Raw genomic sequence first — 14642 nt, 5'->3', positions numbered from 1 at the left:
AAAGCTTTTTCTTTAATGGCTCATTTATGTTCATGTGTTTGTCCAATATAGGAGGGTACTAGGTCCCTAAGGACAGAAATATGTGTGGTCACTATGAGGATAGGGATATAGGCATTCTTTTTTCAATAATAAAAACATCAAAAGAAGTCAAAACCTATGTGGCAGAAAAAACTAATTTCTAAATAAACACTTCCAAAAAATATTAGCAAGCAGAGACTGAAAACACAGGTGATGCAACTGCCTCATATGATTTAAGCCTCAGAACAAAGCTCAGCTTGCATTTCCACAAAGGATCCTTGTCACAGTGTACCTGAGAAGTTGCTGAAGACACAGATGGTGATGGAGATGCAGGTGGTGTGAGCAAGCTGCAGGGTAAATTCAAGGTGACGTAGTGTTCATGGCTGCAAATGATGCGAAGGAAGTCCAGCCTCAAAGATACCAGGTTACTTGGATTTGTTAAGGAATACAGCTTTGAAGATACCTGGCAAGTTTAGCCCATAAGATTGCAGTTAGCACCAAAAGAGAGTATAAAAGCAGCACCAGCCCACTCTGTCCCACCACTGCTCCCCAAAAACACTTCCAGAGCAAGAACTGAAGAGCTTGATACCATTAAATGGTCACATCCACATCACTTCTTTGTGCTACAGATTAAACTTCTGATGTGCAGGAGCCATGCACATCCCAGCCAATGGCACATGTAACAATACAAGATGTATACAACAGCTATATTTATATAAGCAAATGATGAACTGTGCTTCACATATGATAGCCACATCCTATTGATTTCAGTAGGGAGTTGTGAGAAGCAGGGCCACACAGTGTGATGCATCAACAGGTCAAAAATGCAGGTTGGCTAATATACAGAAGGGAACAAAGTTCAAATGCTATTGCAGTTCTTGCCCCTTATATAAAATGTTTTAGACTCTGCAGCAAAAATGAGTCTAAGCCTACACTTCTGATACCTCATCATCTCCTTTGTACACAGTGTCAGCACAGATGTTTGTAGTCAAATGAAACTTTGTGGTTCGAGGTGATTTCCCTCCCACAACATTGCAAATAAGCTTCCCAAGGCATAACGCAGGAACCCTCCTTATGGGGGAGGAGACCTTGCATCCTCAGAAGGATGGAAGGGAAGCTTGGTGATTGATATGATCATACAGGGTCAATGTGTCCTTGAGAGACTCGCTGACAAAACATGATAGTCTGAGCTCCCTCACAAAACCTCCTACTAATTTTTCGTTCAATTACTCTGAATGCGGTGAGCAGAGGGAATAATTCCTCCTTCCTGCTGCATGTCCATTCACTCAAGGGAATTACTCCCAATTCACATTTAAGAGTGTAAGCAGAAGGGTGTAAACTCTAAATCACCACTGAGAATGGCTTGCTTGCTCTAAAAAGACCTGAACAGCAGAATTCTGTGTCCATACTTTACTGTCTGTCTAAAGAAAATTAGAGTAATAGGCTATGCTATGGTTCACAGTTAAGTCATAATATTTATCTGCATTCACCTGTTTGTAGCAGCTCTTAATAAGAGCAAAAACAAATCCTCTGTCCATGATAGACAACAGGTCATTGAGGAAAAATGCAAGACTGGTGTTGAGCCTTTCAACCATTTCTGTATCCTACAGAGAAGGAAGACAAAAACAGGAAAGGAAATGGAGAAGAGAAGACTGTATGTTTTCAAACAACAATTCCTGGTCTAGGTATCAGCAAACATGCAGGAGGTCTGGTGCCTGAGCTCTGACTGGGGTTCAGTTTAATTGTTTGCCATTACCTTCTGAAACCGAGAGACTATATCACCAGCAATTGTGCTGACCAAAGCAGTTACATCATCCATGAAACGCTCAGGAAAACGATTCTTTCTTGGCGCATCCAGTTTGTCAGCAAAATACAAATGGTGCACCATGCTCTTCACCTATAGGAATATAAATTACAACAAAGTCACTTGCAGTTGTTGCCATTTGTGTTTTAAACTATCAGCTGTAAGACAATAAGAAAGGTGTTTCCAGTTTGCTCACCATCAGCTCGAAGAAGAACCAGGCCTGCTGTAGGGCTGCCTCCCGCACACTCCCGCTGCACACAACCCACTGTAAGGCCAGCTCTTCATGAAAAAGCTACACAGATTCAAATCCAGAGTTAGTCCAAGCCTCAAGATCAGCTCACAAAACAGTCCACATGAGAAATGGTAGCACGGTCCACAGAAAGTATGGCAAACAATGAGGTTAAGCAAAATAAATAACTGGGAACATGACAGCAGTGGTGACATCCCTTAAAGAAAAACCCCAATTAACAATGAAGGATGATGTTATGATATGTGAGGTGAGAAACGTTTCACAGCATCTTGCTCCAAAATTGAATTTCAAGTGTCAAAAGGATTTTCCACCCACCCCAAAAAAGAAAAAGGTTTGGTGCTCAAATTAGTTTAGTTTAAAAGTCTACCTTTCTGCCTGGTCTGATTTTTGCAGGAAAAAGGAGTAAAAAGTGGACATATAAAGTGATTTGTACAAAGATGTATATTTACTGTGAGAAAGGACTTAAAACAGTAAGAAAGAAATGTGGGGCTAAGAAACAGCTTTTAGATTTCTCTTCTCAGGAGGACCAACCCACAGACTGGATGTTGTCAGAGATCACATTTTCATTACACAAAAAGTCAGGCATTTTGCCTTTCTGATATCAATTAGTAGGATCTTCTCCCTTCTAAGGGAATGCATTCAAAAGTAACTCACACTCACTTTCTGGAGTCACTTTGGATTAACATAACACCTATATAACTGAGTTCAGCACACATCCGTAATGCTAGCCATCCAACACATTATAATTTTGCACACAAGAATGTATCATTTACATGTCCAGACAGTGTTATTCATATTTTTTGGAAGGCAGTAATAAACTGGCTCCAAACAGTATGGGTATTAAGTCAGACAAGCTACTCCTAATCATTTTATTCTTCCCAATTCAAGTCTGTCAGAATACTTCATATTCACTACAGCCTGGATATTCAGAGGTGTTAAGCAACAGCAGTTCCTAATGACCTCAGAAAAAATCAGGCTATAAATAAAAGAATAGATTGCATCATGTTTTCAGAATGACTTGACCTCCCTGCCCCACAATATTAATTGTCTTCACTGAAATCTACCTTTTTAGTTGGTAATCGTCCTGTTAATGTTTGTAAGAAACTTGACGTCTCAGTGTGCGAAGACATACGATTACAACTTCGATCCGTAGCCTACGGAGTGGAGATGAATGAATGATGACAGGACATTAAAGTTTGCTGTGGATGGGTTTTGCAGCTCAAGGACAATGTACGTTTACAAAAATACTGTTCCAACTGTAGGCTTTTACTGTCTTTACACTTTTTTATACATTCTCAAACTCTTATTCATTTACAGATTTGGTTTCAACAAAATTACAGTACTTTTTATTGTTTTAAGACATACAGACTATTCAAATAACTGCATGTTCTTATGCACAGACACTTAATGCTGCAAAGCATGAAACTTTTTCATCACTGTATTTTATCAACATGCATATGTCACGGAGGTAATACTTGTAATTTCAGTCCATACCTCTCAATCTACCAGAGACCAAGCACGTGGGGATGTACCCCACAGCAACACTGCTACTGGCACAGGGAATGAGAGAATTACTGAAGTTCTGTTCTGGATGGAAATAATTTGCCGTGAGTGCAAGTTGAACTCAGACTAAATATTTCTGGAAGACCGATAAACTTGAAAGGAGGTACAGTTGAGAGGTACGTTCAAGGCAACCATGCAGTGGAAAGCAGCAGGCAATAGGGGCTAAATAAGTTAAGTCTTTCTGACTGAAGCTGTTATAAAGTTTTCATACTTTGCAACACAGAACAGATACAATCGGCCCTAGCAAGTCACTGGCTCCAGCACTCAAATTTACATGTTTTCTGAGAGAATTTTACATGTGTACCAATTTTGGTTTAACAATATTCCACTCAAACAGTCATGAAGGATTACTTGAGATGAATACTAAATGCTTGATGAAAATGGCAAAATGGTTCACAACATCAAAAAAAATGGCAAACATGGACAAAACTATGAAGCTGTGATTGATGTTCCCACTTAGAAATGTGCTCCACTTGAAGCTGAAACTAGTGTTAGAGAGAAGAGAAGGGAGAAGAGAAGGGAGAAGAGAAGGGAGAAGAGAAGGGAGAAGAGAAGGGAGAAGAGAAGGGAGAAGAGAAGGGAGAAGAGAAGGGAGAAGAGCAGTCACAGCATTTACATTTCACAGACCAGCAACCACTGAAATGAAAGAAGGGGACACGTTCACGCATTTTGAGGTTTTTCATGCAGCGTGGTGAGGTGGTAGGGGAGAAGATGCTAAATTATAAAATAAAACTCACAAAGTTTTCAAGGAATAAATAAATAATTAAAAAAAAAAAAAAAACCAAACCACCAAAATTGGAGTATACACTGAAAGGAAGATATTCTACAGGGAAACATCAGGGAAAACAAAGCCAGAAAAACCTCTACCGAAGACACCACCTGTGTTGACTCTGCACTTGGGCTGGGGTTGGATCCCCATGGGGCTGCTTTTGGACCACCAGTGTTTACCCAGGAATTGGAGCGGTCTAAACCCTGGGCATGTAATAGAAAGCAGTTGGGAAAGGAAAGAAATATTACATGTTGCATGCCATACAGTAGTCAAAGTTTAGTCCTTAAATGCAATCAAACCAGGTTCACTGCAAACACATCACCAGTTAGCACTGTTTAGGCAGCCTGCATTCTCAGGTGTCTGTTGAAACATTTTAGTCCTGAGGATTATTTTATATCTCATCACACACATACACCACATGAATACTGTCGACAGCTCTGGTCCGACCTGTTGTATCTGTAATGCTTGACATTCAAAAACTATCCTCCTCCTGAAAAATCCCACTCTTACTTTGATCAGTTTAAACCCATTCACTTCAGTAGATGGAGCCAGCCCAGATCTACACTGTGACAGAGGAAAATTGGTGCACAGATGTGAAAACCACAAAGGATGCTCTCGGAGGTTTCCAGCACTTTTAGGGTAGACTGCTTGTTAGCCCACAGTTTATAAGCTCTACAAATCTTAACAGAAATGCTGAGAAATTTTGAAAAGACTCACTGTCAGTTCTCACAGGGTTTCCTACTCATGGAATAAAAATTCAGCACCGCTGGTAGAGTAACCCTGTGAACAGGATTTCACATGGACATTTGGATATTTTCTCTGAGCAGTGTGGCAAAAAGAGGGAAGAGCACATACCTTTTCTGGAACCAACCTGCTTTGCCAAGCTAAATATAAAAAAGCTCAATCTAGTTCGTACTCCAAATTCTACTCCTGCAACGGATCATATGGGCAAAATTACTGTGGAACCCTCCTCTCTCTCCACTCCCTTCTCCTCTCAAAGACACTCAGAAAGAAGAAAAAGAAAAATTTAAACTTGCGTTTGTCCTTCAGGCTGCTCCCAAATCAGGAACATTCAGTGGGATGCAATGGACTGGGTTCCCAGGAACCACCTCTAATGGAGGCAGTTTTGCAATGCCACAACCCAATAGCAGTTCCTTATAAATTCCATTCATTGGTTTCGATCCTCACCTGAGCAAGAGCTTTCATCCTAGTTTCTGTGCCAACTTAGGGCTTTTTCCCAATACGTGAAGCAAAGATGCAGCCCATTTCATCACAGTGATTATCATCAGCCGCGAAGTCTACCAAGCCTAACAATCTATTTCTCTCAGCAAAGAAAAATCCACCTCAAGATTGAACCCAGTGTGAGAGCTGTAATCTGGGATTCAAACCATTAATCCACTCAGCTATCCTCTATGCAGAGTACAGCAATGCTGTAATTTTGCTTAAGATGTCCAATAAAAAAAATACTGAACACACATAAGGAGAGTGTTTTAATCTCAATTACTTTTTGGAAGAAATAAATCAAAGCGCTCTGCCCGGCTCAGACCCATAAACATGCTTTATTTTGCTCACAGTGAATTAAAGTCGAAAGGACTTTGCAGAATGCTGAACTAAGCTCATGTTTTGTAAAATCAGGTCTAATTTTGAAAATGCCTTTATCACACTCACATTTCTGCTCACAGGCTTTTTAATCATGTCACTCTGGTTCTGAGGATAAAGTTAAACACATACTGTGTTTGCAGAAGCAGAAGTCATTTTGTAAAAATCTGAAAAGAGAAAGATTGTTCCCTCTTTGGAAAATAAAAGAGTACAAGAGCTTCTTATTGCTTGGCACAATCACTCAAAGTTCACAAAACTGCTATTAATTCTGTTCTGTCTCTGGGGTTCAACCTGCAGCTGGAGCTGTGCAGGAACATAACACGTATTTGTGAAAATCCAGTGTTGGAGCAATGAAATTCCACAATCTTTTCTGTTTTTTCCCAGCACATCTCCAACATTTCAGGAACACTTAAAGCATAAAATCTCATCATAGGTCTTTTTAGACACTTAATAAACTTGCTTTAGTGGGCAATAAAATTTACATGGCCTCAATTCACAACTGAAGGCAAAATAAGTGACAGACCCAAAACTTCCTCTGTTATGATAATAAACAGAAATCTTCCAAATCCTGTAAAGGGATGATTATTTGAATTTTCAAAATTAAGTAAGAAGCTGATAAAGGGGAGACTTAAAGCATATTTACCGAACCTATAAATATCTTACATTACAATAAAAAACAATACAGGACTGGACTCTGAACATTTCCACAAAACAACAAAACACTATTTGTTTTTTTTAAAAGCAGAAAGCCTCCCATGATAGATTCTAATTTGAAGTGTGGGTTCCCTATTTGGGTATATGTGCTTAAGCCATTACTTGGAGAAATAGAATAGGAATTTTTGCACCCTTTTACTCATTTCAACATCTCAAGAAGTTTCTTATTTTTGTCTATTGATATTAACAAGCAGAAATAATTATATTCAACCAAAAGTCTGTATAGTCAGACTGAGCTTAATTTCTGGTTCTCAGACTACCCTAAAAGAAACTTTTCCCTCAACAATTATTCACAGAATAGGTTTTTCTTTAAAGCCTGGAGTACATATCTATATGAAAATCTCTCTCTGTTTTGTATTGTGACATTATTCCCTAAGCCAGCACACGTTAAACTTCTGATAGCCTGTGTAAATTCCATATGCACATTAGTGTCTACGGCATTTCACAAAAGGTCAGGGTTGTTTAATTAGCAAGATACTGAAGTGGTCTTTAAAATACTTTAAGACTTCTAAGTCCAAACTTTGATGTAAGAAATAATGATTGGCCTGCCCACACTTCTTCAGCCTCTTATTTGTTTGGCAAATCATGTTGTTATTCATTTTAAATTGGTAACATCTTTCTGAAACTATGTTTTTCTTGCTCTTATAAAACCGAGGACCAACCAGCGTCAAGCCCATCTGGTCAGGCTGATGGCTTTATTAAAAAACTTGCTCACTGATCTTCCAAAGGATCGAACACAACAGCTCTCTGAAAGGACTCAGGAATTCATCTGTGCTGGAAGAGTGAAGGGTCACAGGTGGGAAAGAGTCTCATCTTGGTGTAAGTTATCACAGTTCAAAGATTAAAAAAGACAACCCCAAGCAAGCTAAGCCACACCTCTCAGGGTATTACCCAGGGAATTACCAACACAGCAGATTTGCCCTGGCTCATCCCACCTATTTTAGGCATGAAACTGAAGTGCTCAAATGGGGACTGTAGCAGTCCTATGTACTTGGAAGTCACCAGAGAGGGACAGGCCCTTCCGCAGGAGATGCATATACTGAGCCCTTAAGAGCCAAAGTAAGACCATGCCAGATGCTCTGCACTAATGTGCCCACACTAGAAAGTCACTTTCAGGTCTGGGGGGTCAGTGTGGGTGCAGAGTTAGCACACCATAAATTCACACTGCAGCTCAGCTGGCTGGACTACGGCTCACTCACTAACCATCTGAAATCCTCTCTGGCCCATGCACAGACTAGGAATATTCCTGCGGTGTGCAAGATACCTGCTCTGGACATTAGTAGAGAAAGCATCTGAGCAGCCATTAGTGCCGAATGCAGAGGAGAAGAGAAAGTTTTGGGTTCAGAGGTAAGAGTGGGATCACAGGGTGCCAAGGTAAGGGATGCAAAGTTTGGGGAGACATAACAGAGCTGGTCAGAGGATATGGCTGCTGGCCATGTGAAAAGTGAGGTAGTAGAACTATTCTTGTCCTATTAGTCTTCGGGAGACAAGTCCAGAAGGACTCTTGGCCCTAGCCACCACACTTGTGGAAGTAACACCGCCAGGATGGTCTCCAACAATTCAGAGAGATCAGCAACTATTTTCAAGGAGTGGAGTTTCAGTAGTGTTATCAGCAACTGCCAGAAAAAGTCTGAGAAAAGGCCATTAGTAAGGACATCTTTTCATAGGAAAAAAATCACAAAAACTTCCCTGTTATTTCTTTAAAGATTAAATAAAAGATGCTGAAGTTCCTGTAAGACCCTCAGCAGTGCATGCATACCTTACTGCCAATGATCGAGCGAACTTCATCGTCCGGCGAGGTGGGCGTCCCAGATATATCTGGGTTGCTGTTGCTGAGGCTCCGTGAGCGGTTCAAGTTAAGGCTTGCTGGTCGGACAGCAGATCGAGCCATGGTGGCATAATGCACTGACCCTCCTAAGCCACCAGGACCTACGGCGGTGTATGAAAGAACATCCTGTTAGACCGTCAGTCAGAGCCTTGATCTCATGCTGCTTTACACCAGCCTGATGCAGCAAACCCTCTGTATAACCAGTAGGTCTGGCCCGTAAGGAAATCTTCCCTCTGCCTTCCCCTTGCCTGGTTCTCCAAGGCAAGCAGCAGGGAGAAAGGGATGGGATTAAAAAGCTATTTTATCCACTGACCTCTGGGAAGCAGGAAGCTCCCTGGGGATTTAGGCAGCCAGTGTGAGGTATGTCTTTAGCTAAAGGGATACTTTCCAGACCTCAGAGTTGAAAACCACTGAAGAACTGGGCAGAGTTTTAAGTACACAACCTTCCCAACCCCTCTCAGAGGCTTTCCACTTCATGCAAAAAGCAAGTGCTGTGCACAACAGTCCTTCCAAAGCCTAGTTTTCTGTGACTGTCATTCACACCGACTCTTCCCCCATGCAGATATATCCCTTGTTCTCAGCAGGGGTGGAATTAATTTGTCTCCCTCCTGTACCCAGACATGTTTTTTCAGGTATTTCACACTCCTTTGCCAGTGTTTCAACTTTTGTTGGAACTGGATAAAAGTACAAAAGTACCAGTGAAGGAGACTGGGAAACATGACAGGCCAAGAGTGTACCACATCTGTCTAACTTGCTACAGAAAACAAAACTAAAAAAACAGTATTTTGCCATAATTTAGCCTCGTGGTCTTTCAGCGGTGACACTGTTATTTAAGATCATCAAATAGTTAAATCTCTGACATCGCTAACTGTAATTAAACTCATCTTGTAAATGGCTACGCTGGATCATAGAGAAAGTTAATAACAGCGTGGCAGGGCACAAGCCATGCAGTTGGAGCTCAAGAGCACCTGCCAGCAAGCAATTTCTGCTTGCTTTTAACAAACTGTGACTTGAAATAAAATGAAAAAGAGCTACCTGGTGATGGTGAGTTGGGATAGGTATTTGGTAGGCGAAAAACATAATAAATATAGGAAGCAAGAAGGCTATTTCTGCCATGCTGGTCCTGGTTTCCATCCAAGTTCTTGTGAAGTCTGTTTATGATTGATGCCATCGCTTCAAAAGATGCTTGGCCCAGGTTAACTGAAAGTAATAAGTGAGGAGTTTGTTTTAGACTGCAGAAGTACCCATGAGCAAATCCTAAATGTGCATTTTGTCCACCTTCTAAAGGATAAATGGTGAAGCTTGTTAAGAGTATAGCAAGCATTTCTCATGAAAAACCGAACCTAGTATTTGAACTAGGTCTAATAAACAGCTTGACAGGAAGACAGGTGTTGCAGTGATAAGCTTCCACTTTTATTAATAACTAAGTTAATGAATTTAGGCCTGATTTCTGGAATCGGACCAACTTTGGTCATCAACTGCAATGGTAACAAGATCAAGTCCTTGTTTAATTGATGGATAATATCCTTTGGATATTCATCATACTTTTCTCAGTTAATTATTTCCTCCATTTAAGCCTTAGCCAAAATATAAACTGTATCAAAAAGAACAATTCCATTCTGTTTTGGAAAAAAATCTAAAAATGAGCACAGAAATCTACACATGGCCCGAGGTAGATATTCTAAACAAATTAGGGATGAAGCAGACAGCAGCTGGAGACTGTAAATCTTAGTTTTTTAAAACCTAGACACTGATGTCCTCAATGCTCCATACAGACAAACTAAACCAATACAGAACACTTACAGAGCGAAAGAGCTTTAAAATATAAAATAAAAATTCAAGCAAAATTCTTCCCCAGAAAGATAACCTTTCTAAAATAAATGATTGCTATTTCTAAAGCAGTCTTGAATACCTATATTCCATCATGTCCAAACTCAAGTTTCCTACAAAAAATCCCAACTGCTATTTTAAATACTAAGGAGCTAATCTTGACTTCCACTTGAGATTTTTTTGTACTGCCAGAGCATAGCCCATAACAGGGAGCAAAAGGAAGGATTATTCATGCTGACAGTATCAGATCCACAATAGCCAGAGGAACATACATGTATCTTCTTATCTTACCTACTTCAAGATTTATCCAAGGTGACTAGTAAGGTTGAAATTCTTAGTTTCTGAATGTCAGTATGGAGACACCTTGACAGACTCCAGTGCTAAGAAAATGCTGAGCATCCAACTCATGAAAGTCAGGCCCCTTTCTGGTGTCTCAACTTCGACACCAAATTACTAGTCGTTCTTGGAAACCTTTGTATTAAATATTGCTCCTGTGTATACCACCACTGATCTGGATGCCAGCATGTTTTATTTTGAAGATACATGGTATATTAGTGGCACTGAAATAAAGCATAAAAATTGACTTTTTTATTTCTACATAAATATGATAAAATTGGAAGTGTCAAACTTTCAGCTATGTAATTCTCTATAAAACTTAAATAGAATACCTATTTGGCCTGCAATGACAGGAGGTCTTACTACCAGAAGAATCAGTTTGTCAAGCAGGAGATGAAGAAATCGCACTACCGGCTCCAGTTGAGAGGAATTTAAAGCTGAAATGCTGCTTTTCAGTTCATTTTCCAAGTTGTTTTCCATAATTCTCATGTCTCCTATTCGCACAGGGAACATGTGCTCATCCAGAGCATGGACAAGTGCAAAGAACTTGTCAAGATAAGGGTCCTACACACAAGCAAAAAAACCAATAATCAGCAAGAAGCTCCAAAACCAACTCCACTTTCTATGGATTTGTACCTCATGGATGGATTCTATCCCTCATTCTTCTATCTGACCATTTAATCTCACAAAATTAGCAGTAACTCAACATCTTTGAGAGCTCTGCCTATATGTCTAATTCAACTGAAATCAGCCAATGTTCAGAAGCTGTCAGGGCAAAACTAGATGACCCACAGACTGCGTATTCTTAGAAAAACAGACAAAAATAAGATCATGTTACTGTTTACAGCACAAATAAAATACACAAAAAACATCAAATGACATACTGGGAATTAATAAAACAAAAGTTGAAATGATTAGTCAAAACAATTGTCATCTTTCTTTTCAGATCAAAGAAAGACAGATGAAAAATACATGGAGAAACAAAAGAGGCAAAGGGGAAAAGGAAAAACAAGAAAACATCATACCCCTGGACTGTATGTTAGACCTGTTGTATTAAACACAACAGTCTGAGGTCTGAAAACACTGTTGGCCATTCACTCCCTGTGAATAAAGGCCAAACTGCTCATATTTTTAAGCAGGACTTCTCAAATATACTCACAGCAGAATGCGGAATAACAGGTCTGCTGGCTCAGAACTGAAAATGAGATTGTAATTTCACTACAAGTAATTATTATACTCTTCACAGTATCAACTTTGACAGCATTTCAACTGTCAAAAGACTATGAAACTCTTTTTATTGCAATGACTGCTCTTAACATTTACCTGAGTGTGGAGGGATGATACAGCAACAACTTCTACATTGAAAACACCTTTGTGGTTATCCACCCACTTCATTCCAGGGAGTGGAACCTGCAAGTTACCAGAGAGATGAGTGAGGACGTGACAGAAAGCAGAGCTAAGACACTTCTAATTACAATTGCCATTTCTTTTCATTTTATTGACAGATCACACAGGTGCCCCCACACACAGACACACACCTGTCTGAACTGAACAGTATTTAAGAAATAAATAACCTAAGACTTAAAAATACACGTGCGTGCGCACGCACACACACACGTACACATACATTCTTTCACTTTTTAACAGAAGTATTCTGCTGATTTTCAGCATGAAGAAAAACTCACCTCTGGAGAAAGCACTGAATAAGCCTGTGGTGGTTTTTCCAATGAAACAGGTAGGCAGAACTGACCAGTCTTTAACCGTCCATTTTGAAGCATCGGTATCCACTTTAAGGAGAAGAAATTAACAAAGGAAAAAACAAAACCACACACTACTTAAGGCTTTCTTGAACTTTGCAGGCTTGCCTGTCAAATTCTCAAATTCTACAATGGCATAGGAGTTGACAGTGATGCTAAACAAACTGCAAACAAATGCATTATGAATATATCTTGTGCTGAAAAACATAAAGACTGAAAGACACTCACAGTGTATCCGACTGGAGTCTCCAGGGGAGTGTTTTGTTTTTGCTGGCAACTGACATGGTAGAAAGTAAAAAGCAGGTGGTGGTGATCGGTTAAAGTGGCTGGAAGCTTAATCTTGATTTCCTCATGAAAATCAGGCGATCTGTGCAGAGACCAGACCCTCAACTGAGTCATCAATACAAACAGTATGGTTTACTATCTTATGCTTCAGACCGAATCCTTTGAGTTAAAGTATCTGGAGGGAAGGAAGTATATGGACTATCCCAAGGGATTAAAGCTTCACTTTCTGATCACCGAGGACTGGAAAAACTTTGCATATGCATTTACAGTCCACAAAAAATGAAAGTGGCAGCCCCCTCCTCACACAGGCACTCTGAACTGTGCTGCTCCCCATGAGCAATAAACTCTTGTCTCAAGGTGGAGACTGCCACAACCCCCAACCTGCAGGACAGGATTCTCTCCCCAGTACATCTCTCCCTGGTACAGCTACAAAGACTATCAACATGTTAAGGCCAGATTAAGCACTCCTTGCCCCAGCTGCAATGAAATTATTTTCAAGACCAAGTACTTCCAATTTGTAACTGAAGTCTAAAAGGCTGCAGCAAAATCACAAAGCACAGGCTAACATGAGTTTATAATGTAAATCTTCATGCCTACTAACTCGAAGCTTGTACTTACAGCATTTGCTGAGCTGAGCTACGTGCTCAGAATCACAGCCCCTGACACAATGCTCTTGATTTGTACCAGAGCAAACAAAGACTCCGGCTCCTAATCATCACAAAACTCTAATGACAGCATCAACTGACACTGCAGCTGTTGTGAGTGCTATGCAGATAGTCATTGTTAAATAATTAACACTGAGACGGAGTCACTGGTGAGTTACTCCACTTTCACACTGGTAAAACTTCCTTTGGCTGGAATCATATTATCCATATGGGGCCATGTACTTCCACAAGCCGTCATGTGTTTTACCTGTTGTGATATACTACAGCTGTGTATGCTTCTTTGGAAAATTCAGGACAGCTAGATTTGCCAAAGATGACCTGCAAAAAACAAAAAAAAAAAACCCCTATAAAACTGTGTCAAGAATTTGTTCCATAATCCCGCAGAGACATTTACAGCGCCATTCACAAGTCTGTGCAGCTGTGTACAGTCACATCTGCTTGTTACATGCTCCTTCACTTATATGCAATGTTGTACTTAGTCACTGAAGAGTTCACAATAGCCCCAGTTACACATGCTCACAGATACGGCTGAAGAACTGATTAAAGTAACCACCCCTATGCAGATCTTCACCAAGTGCTGATCACTTCTGGCCCTGAACACAAATATAATGATCACCTTTAGTTTTTTTGGCATGGAAGCAAAGATGCTATTCCAAACACAAGGGTGTCCACTGCAAACATCTCAGGTTAAAATACTAGCTACTACATTGCTACTTTGCAAACTCTATACAAATGTACTCTTTGTTCTGAAATACTGTAATTTTATATTCTCCTGAACTTGTTATTTTGAAATGTATTTCAGCAAGTTTTTCTTTAACACAGGGATTTTATGACTGCAACGTGTACTCTGCCTTATCGGCATGCAGAATTCACACGGAGCACAAAGCACTTCCCTCACCGGCATAGCATTGCTTGGGTCCTCCCCATACATGAACTGGACTTTTACAGTGATATTCCTGGCAGATCCTTGGCGGTTGGCAAAGTTAAGGCTTTGAGGATAGACATAAAGAAGATTCCTGCAAGAGACAAAGGCATCAAGTGAGCATCTTCGTGTAAGAATAAGAGGGTTCACACCTTAATTAATGCTATTATTTAAACCTCTATGGAAACACTCAAGAGAGTCAAAGTGAAGGGTTTGACATTTTCCATTAGCCAGGTGGTCTTCTCTTCAACATAAGTGCACACCCATACAAATGATTTGATAATGGCTCCTTATTATAGACA

The 14642-nt window shown here is 40.2% G+C and overlaps 1 protein-coding gene across 12 annotated transcripts in view; it reads right to left on the bottom strand.

Annotated features, from left to right (window-relative positions):
* The window catches only part of DOCK7 (dedicator of cytokinesis 7), a 118457-nt gene that overhangs the window by 31719 nt on the left and 72096 nt on the right, over window positions 1–14642 (bottom strand). For 5 of the 12 annotated variants that reach the window (XM_087733700.1, XM_087733701.1, XM_087733702.1 and 2 more), the window contains 14 exons: window positions 14317–14434; window positions 13666–13736; window positions 12697–12835; window positions 12397–12498; window positions 12035–12121; window positions 11044–11275; window positions 9581–9745; window positions 8477–8646; window positions 4515–4607; window positions 3137–3226; window positions 2019–2114; window positions 1775–1915; window positions 1509–1622; window positions 311–481 (listed from right to left, as the gene is read on the bottom strand). In XM_087733700.1, coding sequence (XP_087589826.1) covers window positions 311–481; window positions 1509–1622; window positions 1775–1915; window positions 2019–2114; window positions 3137–3226; window positions 4515–4607; window positions 8477–8646; window positions 9581–9745; window positions 11044–11275; window positions 12035–12121; window positions 12397–12498; window positions 12697–12835; window positions 13666–13736; window positions 14317–14434 — 1789 coding nt within the window. The remainder of the gene's footprint in view (window positions 1–310; window positions 482–1508; window positions 1623–1774; window positions 1916–2018; window positions 2115–3136; window positions 3227–4514; window positions 4608–8476; window positions 8647–9580; window positions 9746–11043; window positions 11276–12034; window positions 12122–12396; window positions 12499–12696; window positions 12836–13665; window positions 13737–14316; window positions 14435–14642) is intronic. The other 7 variants (XM_087733705.1, XM_087733706.1, XM_087733707.1 and 4 more) reach the window with 2 other exon arrangements.

Source organism: Nipponia nippon, unplaced genomic scaffold (genome assembly GCF_047370975.1).
Source record: "Nipponia nippon isolate SJK-2023a ecotype South Korea unplaced genomic scaffold, ASM4737097v1 scaffold_5, whole genome shotgun sequence".
Taxonomy (NCBI): domain Eukaryota; kingdom Metazoa; phylum Chordata; class Aves; order Pelecaniformes; family Threskiornithidae; genus Nipponia; species Nipponia nippon.
Note: the sequence above shows the minus strand (reverse complement) of the source record. Positions and strands in the feature narration are given on the sequence as shown.